Below are 8,453 nucleotides of genomic sequence, written 5' to 3' on the forward strand. Positions count from 1 at the left end.
AAGTAAAATGACATCTTTAAGCACTGCAGATATCTGCATAGACATAGAATTTCAGCACTAACATCTTTGCCTGAGGTAGTCCAATGTCCTTCATTTTATTTTAGTCTCAGCTTCCTCCTGCTCACACACCTGTACGCCTGTTTATAACACCCAGTGTGACTACATGATGCAATTTAAGAGAAGTACAGTAAAAGGTCAATCATTTTAAAACCATACTATTCATATCCCTAACAGTGTTTTTTAAACATGCAGTTAATTGGACTGCGCAATTCTCTCCATACTTCAGCCAAGATAGCTCTTTCACTTAAAAATTACTGAATACATAAAAATAAAGCTGTCCTTGTCTTATCTGTACAAATCCACGTTTTGTACATTGAATCAGCCATACTGTACAGTATTAAAGTAAATCATGCAATAATTTCCCAGTAAATTACTGACATTTATGCATTTTTCCAAGGCACAGTACACAAAAGACCTGCAATGGCAGATCAGTCTACCACATGAAAATTTTAACCTTCTAATGAGATAGTGGAACATGTTTTACTCATTCTTTGTATTAAGTGACATAAGGCAGCACAAGAAATGTTAACAAGTAAATTCAGACATCCTGGGCTCTTCATCATAGTCACAATGAATACTGGTTCCCTATACAAATGAGAGATACAAAGCTGTAAAATATAATATGGGAATATGATTTTATTGTGTTAATCTGCATATGTATTGGTACAGCTGTTCTGTGAATGCTTCTGAGGAAAATTTTTCCATAACTCTGACTCTCCCAGCTGCTCCCATTGTGTCCTTTAAGAGAGGATCTCTCACAATTTTTTCCATGGCCTCAGAGAATTGCGTTGGCAGCGGATCACACAAAAATCCTGTAACGTTATGCAAGATTGATTCTAAAGGGCCACCTGAATTAACCGCTATAACGGGACATCTCATATACATTGCCTCCAGAGGAACAATGCCAAAATGTTCATTGCTTGGTGTATAAAGCACGCATACAGAGTTACTAAAAAGAGAGATTTTCTGTTCATCTGAGAACGATCTCAGAAAAGTGACATGGTCATTAACACTAAGCTTGGCTGCAAGTTTCCTCAACTCTTCATAGTGCTCCACATTTTCCAGAACTCGTTTATCATAACCACCTGCCATGACCAGGTGAACTTCATTCCACATATGAGAATCGAGTCTTCCTCGAAGCTCATGCAATGCCTCGAGAGCCAATGCTAGATTCTTCTTTCTCTCATACCTATTAATGGAAAGAAACAAGAACTTTTTCTTTTTGGGTATGAGGTCAGCTATGTCCGCAGGAACTACTGTTTCAAAGCTACTGGTGTTGAGCGATGGGTAGAGGACATCTGGATTTATGTGACATAAGGACTTAAACGTGTCCTTGAAAACACTGGCGGTGAACCTGCTGTTCACAACAATACAGTCTGCCATGCCAGTCGTGTACTCTTCCAGCCAGTCAAGCGGTAATCTGTAGATGCGCTTTAGGAGAGATTCTCTCTTGGTCAGGAGCTGATCAGGAAAGTGACAATAAAACAAAACCTTCTTACGAGTTCTGGCCAGTCTAAGCACAGGGATGCAAGCAGACACCTAGTGCAACCAGGAGAGAAAGAGACAAGAGGAGACATTCATCACTTGTGTTAGTACCACTGGCACGTACACCTGATTTCAAAGCCATGGCATAAGAGCCAGCCCTTTGCAAGCCAACTGCTTTCTCCCTCTCCCCTCCACAAGCGCATCAAGCTGCCCTCCCTCGTCCAGGGCCTCTTGCCGCGGCTCTAGATTCCCTCCCTCACCTCGGCCTGCCAGGCCGCCTAACCCCCCCCCTCCTCTCCCCTCCCCGCCCAGGCCCCACCAAGCCGCGGGACTTCCCCACGCACCCCCTCCGTCCAAGGCGCCCCACCAGGGGAGAGCCGGGAGGGCAGCCCAAGCGGCAGCAGCACCTTCCTCTCGCCCCGGAGCACGCCAGCACCCACGCGTCCCCTCCTGCCTCCCCCCCGCCGCAGCAGCGGGGCCGCAAATGGCGGCGGCGGCGGCGCCCCCTCGCCTCCCGTCGGGCACCTGGTCGCAGACGAAGGCGTCGACCGGCTCGCCGCTGAGGAGCACGATGTACAGCGCCACGAAGGCCATGCGCAGGGCGGCGCATAGCGCCTGCCCGCGGCCCCACAGGCTGCGCGGCAGCCCCCCGCCTGCAGCGCCAGCGCCGCGTCCACCACCAGCCGCTCTGCACCGCCCAGCCCCAGGTCCGGGTGCAGGAACAGCACAGACGGACCCCCTTCTTCCTCCTCCTCCCCGCCCACCGCTGCCGCCATGGCTACTGCGGGGGCACGAGCGGCCCACCCGCCCGCCGGCCACGTCCCGCGCAGCACCGCGCATGCGCGGCCCGACGGCTACCGGGGGGCACGTCAGCCTTCCTCCCGGGCCTTCCCTTTCGCCCCGCCCGCCGGGCGGCCATGGCGCTGCCCGCTGCCTCGCCCCGCGCCTCCCCAGCTCGGCCGCCCCGGACCGGCCGCTGGTGAGGGAGCGGGCGCGACCCAAGCGTCGTGCAGAGGCAGTTCTCTCAGAAAGCGGCCGCTGAGGGAGGCGGCGGTGGAGAAGAGCGGCCGGCGCTGCTCAGGCACCCCCGTGGGCAGCCGCCAGGCCCCGGGAGGCGCGGCGCCAGGCGGGGCGGGGCCTGCTGCGGGCAGGGACGTGGCCGGAGCGGCCGTTCGGGAGCGTGTGTGAGGGCCGCGCCGCCCCCCCGAGCCAGCGCCGCCGTCGCCATGGTGAGGTTCTACCCCGTGCAGGAGGTGGCTGTGTTCGCTGCCTCTCTCCTGGCTGCGCCCGCCGCCTCCCACCCCTTCCCGGTTCTCTTTTCTCTCCGCAGCCCGGGCCCAACCCCAGCGCCACCAGCGTCGGCTCCTCCGGCCGCTCCCCCCGCAAGGCCGTGGCCCCCCGCGCGGCGGGCTCCACCGTCCGGCAGAGGTAAATGAGGACAGGGCGCCTGCGGGTCTGTCTCGTCAGCCCTCGGTGCACCCGGCTGTAGCCCCAGGCGGTGCTGTGCCCAGCCGTCGTGCCCTCGGTTTGCCTGGCTGCCCTGGCTGATGAGAGCGTCTCGCTTCTGCAGAGTCTCATGGGGTGGTTAGTGCCACCGCATGCTGGCAGACTGCTAATGTGTTTGGGTCTTTCTTTCATTCCTTTCATCCCCTAAAGGAAGAATGCCAGCTGTGGGACAAGAAGCGCAGGCCGTGCCACTTCCACGGGCACTGGTGGGATGTGGCGGTTCTACACTGAGGACTCTCCAGGGCTCAAAGTGTAAGTTGGATACACGGGTGGTGGCAGGCATGGGGCTATAGATATACACCTATCTGTGTAACCTTTAAGTCTTTGAATTGGGAGATTGGTGTTCTGGTCTGCATGGGAAGAAATGCTGTGAATTGATGGCTGCTTGGGTGGATTTGTGATGAAATATTTTATTTGGTCTGTAAACTGGAGAGGTAGCTGTTGAAGTTACAGCGGCTTTAAAAAGGTAGGTACAAGTTATATTTTGTAATTGCCTAGATTTACCTTAAGTGGTTTTTGAAGACTGCAAGCAGTCCCTTTGAAGTTGGGAAAGTTTACTTGTCAGAGTGAATTTAGGCCCCTACATGCGTATGTTTGTTAATTAAGCTTTTGCTTTTTCTTTTTTAATAGATATGTTGTGATCCTGCACCCCTCCCCCTTGAAAACATAATCTAACTGCTGTTCCACATGCTTGCAGAATCTCAGGTGTTCTTGTTAAAAAGCTGAAGATAAATTATTTTAGTTAAGCTTGCCAAGTGAATAGCATTCTGATACCTTGTATATCTCCATTTTTACAAGGTGAATATTCCAAGATTGTAGTCAAATATCTGGTGGTAGTGTGCCTTAAGCTGTAAAGAGAGCCTAAGTTATTACTTTTTGGCCAGTTTTAGTCATTCAGATCAGTTCCCCAAATAAGCTTTGCAGCCTAATACTTGGGTAGCAAAGGCAGAAGGTGTATTTCAGCAGGTATGTGCATGCTAAGTCATACCCTGAGTGGGATTTTGTGCTTCTTGTAGAGTTATACTTCCTGGCCTCTTGTTCTTACTGGGTTGAAGAGAGTCAAGACACTCAGGGATGTCCTTATTGCTGCTTTTTTTTTTTTTTAGGGTGCATTACCGTTTATTTTTAAGTCCTTTAGGAGGGCTGCTGCTGGCTGCAGAAACAAAACATTTGCAGGAGGGCTGGTGATAGCCTAGTTAGTGATGGTTCCATGATTAATCGTTCCTCTGAAGTTGTCTTAGGTGTTTTCATTTTCGTATGTGCTTCACATTTTAAAAAACAAAAACTGTATGGCAAACCATCAAAGTGGTGGTGTTCTGCTACTGCAGATCTTGCTTTCTCCATTCTGAATCCAGAGAGGAGACAAGGTAAAGAAAGAAAAAGACAATGAGCAACAATAGTATTCTAGAGCAAACCTGTGCAGGTAAGGCAAGGCAACTATTTTCTGTGTTGTTTGGTCTACTAAAGCTCAATTAAAAAAAAAAAAAGAATAAAACAAAACTGAGAAAACCCAGAAATGTTCTACTGTTAAGTAGGTTTTTTTTCTCAATAGACTTGTGATACAAGCTGTCAAAGCAGCTTTATCAATTTCAGTAAGTTTCCTTGTGAATCCTTTGGTTTCACTTTTGATGTTAAATGGCCATTCAGTTGTTCTAATTTTCAATACAAGCAGGTCAGTAGATAGATTTTTCCCTTCTATTTATGTTGCAACACAGTTGTTCCTAATTTTAAGGTTTTGGAGCTCTGGAAGTGGGGTTTTTTTGCAAGTTAACATGGGTAGTTGTATGGTCAGGCTTTTAATGGAAGAAACAACTCTGTAAAAGCGAGTTGGTTTTACAAATCACCTGCATGTGAGATGTAACGTTTTCTGAACCATGGTTTGGGAGGAACTTTCTTGCTTACAGCTTCCCATGTATTTTTCTACATATGTTTTTTCCACAGCAACTAATTGTTATGATCTCTGTTCTCTTCAGTAGGCTTAAAAATGAAAAATGGGTTATATAGGGCGTTGTGGTTGCCTCAGTAAAGTGCGTCAGCCAAAGTTGTTTCTGAAAATCGTTGTGATCACTACTGCATAAAGGAATGTAAAAGCTCAGCCTTAGGTGGGCTTTTTTTGGTGTGTTTTCTTTTCTCATTTTGTCTAAAATATGAGCTCTTAAATTTACTATGAAAAAAATACATAAAACGACTTGAGAACAGGTTATTTCATGCCAGCTATGATCAGAATTCTACTCTAGATCAAAAGTTTTACATTGTGCATAATTATACCTCTGATGCTTCAGGTATTTAGTATCCGTACTTAACATCAGAAATAATAAATATGTTGAATAAGCAAGGTTGATTCACTTCAGGAAAGTACGTTTATTTGTAGTACAGGATGCTACAAAATATCTATGCCTTTAAAAACAGTATTAGTGAAAAAGTGCTGTGGGGGATCTGTTTGAGAGTGGGATATGGTATTTTTCTCTTTAAAACTCAGATGGAGCGTTGCATGCTTTGAAAAGAAGACTAAACCCAAACTTGTTGCTCTTTCTATGGCACTTAGTACCTGTGGTTCCTGTATTTTGTCCAGAACTTTCTTGCTTAAAGACCTATAGGTGGTGTTTCCTGTGGAGTCATGATAGACAATCAAATTGGGCTTGTGTTATAGTATGCAGCCTTATGAAGGACATTCTGAGAATGCACAGTACCAAATCTTTAGAGGTGTGGTGCTTGAATTAGTTTTCTTACTCATTTAAACTGCATGGTGGGTTGAGAAGATTCAGGTGTATGGAGGAGAATTGCAGGGTTTCAGCAGGTTTTCTTTGGGACCAGAGGAAATGAGACATGCATGTTAGTACTGGAAAGCTGATTATTCTGTAGGGGGATCAATGTCACCTGCATGTTTTTAAAAAAAAAAAAAAAAAGCAGCTAAATGGACAATCACTCACCCCTGTTTATTTCCCTGTTGCAGTTAGTGGTGTTCCTCTATTCCTGTGTGCCTTTGGCAAAGAGTAGCTTTATGTATTCCTACTACTAAAGGCTTAAATGAATTAAATAGTAGCTCAGATAAAGCATAAGGACTTTGTGCACCTGATATCATTATGATTTATATTATGTAGGACATAAACTTCAAATATGTGTAAAACACTGGGGATTGAGAAGGACATTCTGTTGCTTCATGAAAGATATCCCTTAATAGGGGTTGCTTAGGTAGTCGCTGTGTGTGTGGACTTATTTTGCATGTTTTGTCATTGGTTTATTTGCTAAATGCTTTATGTCTGTGTTCAGTGTTCTCCATACCCAAGCAAGTCTAAATATGATAGATAATAAATTAATTTTAAAACTCAATGTAAGATTACGGTTACGGACATTTGAAGTATATGGACCATGATCTCGTAGGAAAATATGTTAGTAAGTTATTTCAATCCATTCTCAGTTTTTTTTTTTTCACTTTGTATTCAAGTAACGTTTACCTGCTTATAAATGGTAACCTGGGGGGTAGTCCAGGCTGGATAACAGAATTCATGGTGTTTCTCCCAATAGCAGGTTGAAAATCAGAAATGAGGTTGTATGAAGTGAGTGGTATGAAGCAGTGTTTAGTGTGTGTAATTGTGTAATAGTGCGTGTAATTGTTGTGTCTCAGAACAGCATGAAACAGCTGATTTAGTCTCTCAGTGTGCACCCTAATATTAAACTGGGTTTTTTTTAAAACATCACTATGCAATTTCTAAACAATGTATAAAAGTGGGAAAGAAAAAAGTTAAGAAATTTGTTGATTTATGCATTTTAGGTAATGATTTAATGGTGGAGTTAACTTTGACATTCTGTGTATCTTCTTGAAGAGAACAGAAGTCCCCGTCTCTCACCCACTGCTGCCATTGTTTTCAAATGAAATAAAACCTCTGGAAAAAACAGCTAATGTGAATTTTATGCCAAAATTTTACTAGCCGCTAGAGGACTCTGTTGGTTTTTGTATCTGACTACATCTCTGCTCAGGTGGCTATCTGAGTAGTAAATACAGATGATAATTTTCTGGAGATTGTTTTCGCAATGATTAGTAATAATGAACCATTAATTACTTTTTATATAAGTGCAAGTTTTTTAATTATATTGTGATTTATAGTTATGTAACGTTTAGGGTGTGTAAAACTATCTTTAAAAACATAGGGGCAGCAGCAGTTTTTGGTAGAGATCGCTATCTCATTTCTGTGTACTTTAAGGTTTTTCTATGGGAACGGAGTAAGTTTTCTCCTACAATTGCTTATGAACTGATGAGTTCACTTGGCTGACAATGACTGGCCTTTGGACAAAGCAGACTTTTTTTATGTTAATGCATTTTTTTCTTTATTTTTAGTGGGCCTGTTCCAGTTTTGGTCATGAGTCTTCTTTTTATTGCTTCTGTATTTATGCTGCACATCTGGGGTAAATACACTCGTTCATAGACTCAGCTGCCAACTTAAAGCATACATCTTGGACCAAAAATATGGTGGATCCTGGTTGTTCTTGGAGAGAAACTGGGGAAGCTTCCTATCACCTGTTGAAGTCCTGTCAACTTTGGCTCTAATACCGAATTAATTTCTCAGTTTGCTATTTGGGCAGGTTTAAAGTCTGTTATGGGTCATTTTATATTTGTATCTGTACACTTAGAATACAGGTATTGCAATAAAAGTTGTATATGGAAATAGAAACAGTCTTAACTGTATTTTTTCCTCCTATTCTAACTTACCACAACTAAAGCATTGTACTTGTGGTTTTCATATATAACCATATTTCTGAGTAAATGCCATCTAACAGTTCAAACCAGGTTCTTCTATACTGTACATTGCTATGTAATTTTATGCCAGATCTTTTCTTGTAAATGGGGGAGACAAAGAGGTGCACAAATGTGCAAAGGTAACAAACATGTTTGTTGAAATAAAACTGAGGTACACTAGATGGGCTGATCATGTTCTGTTAACTCCAGAAAAATAGCTGGATTTATTTCATTTATTTCCTAAATGCAAGTTAAACTTTACTCAGTGCTCATTATACTTAAAAGTATATAAGTATGCTTGTTTTTCAAACTGCACTTGAGGAATAACTTAAACTGATACCTAACAGATTTTTCAAATAATAATTGCGTGGCTGTCAAAGACAAGTTTCTTCTGCAGGTCCAGACTCTTTCAACGAGACTTAGGGAGGAAAATGGAATGGAAGGACTGGAAAGGCAATGGCTGCATTTTAAATAACAGGACATGCAAACAGGGTGAGATACAGCTAAGTGGCTCTTCATATAAGCACTCCAGTTTCCTTCTGGGAGGTGTTCTTTATATTCCTTTTGAACAATCAGAGAGGTCTTCCATCTCTTTTTAAAGGTACATACATATTGCTGCATTAGTGTTTCAGTTGTTTCCCACTGCTGATGCGGTTTCAAGATTCAG

At 44.0% G+C, this 8,453-nt stretch overlaps 2 protein-coding genes across 2 annotated transcripts; one reads left to right on the forward strand and one right to left on the reverse strand.

Moving 5' to 3' along the window:
* Positions 1-673: 673 nt before the first annotated feature.
* Positions 674-2,321, reverse strand: ALG2 (ALG2, alpha-1,3/1,6-mannosyltransferase). Its single transcript, XM_009885910.1, is given in 3 exon segments — positions 674-1,599; positions 2,071-2,187; positions 2,190-2,321. Coding segments are annotated over 3 exon segments (1,152 nt in total). The 3' UTR covers positions 674-696.
* Positions 2,322-2,666: 345 nt separating this feature from the next.
* SEC61B (Sec61 beta subunit) lies at positions 2,667-7,723 on the forward strand. The gene is made up of 4 exons (XM_009885881.1): positions 2,667-2,774; positions 2,876-2,973; positions 3,202-3,303; positions 7,388-7,723. The coding sequence occupies exons 1-4, from the start codon at positions 2,772-2,774 to the stop codon at positions 7,473-7,475; spliced, it is 291 nt and encodes a 96-aa protein (XP_009884183.1). The 5' UTR covers positions 2,667-2,771; the 3' UTR covers positions 7,476-7,723.
* Positions 7,724-8,453: the final 730 nt, after the last annotated feature.

This window comes from Charadrius vociferus, unplaced genomic scaffold, assembly GCF_000708025.1.
Source record: "Charadrius vociferus isolate BGI_N301 unplaced genomic scaffold, ASM70802v2 scaffold195, whole genome shotgun sequence".
NCBI lineage: Eukaryota > Metazoa > Chordata > Aves > Charadriiformes > Charadriidae > Charadrius > Charadrius vociferus.

What these genes read in the sequence shown, in the direction of transcription:
- SEC61B (XM_009885881.1), top strand. An exon ending in GGCTCCACCGTCCGGCAGAG is followed by an intron (nt 2,974 to 3,201) that starts GTAAATGAGGAC and finishes CATCCCCTAAAG; the next exon opens with GAAGAATGCCAGCTGTGGGA. An exon ending in GACTCTCCAGGGCTCAAAGT is followed by an intron (nt 3,304 to 7,387) that starts GTAAGTTGGATA and finishes CTTTATTTTTAG; the next exon opens with TGGGCCTGTTCCAGTTTTGG.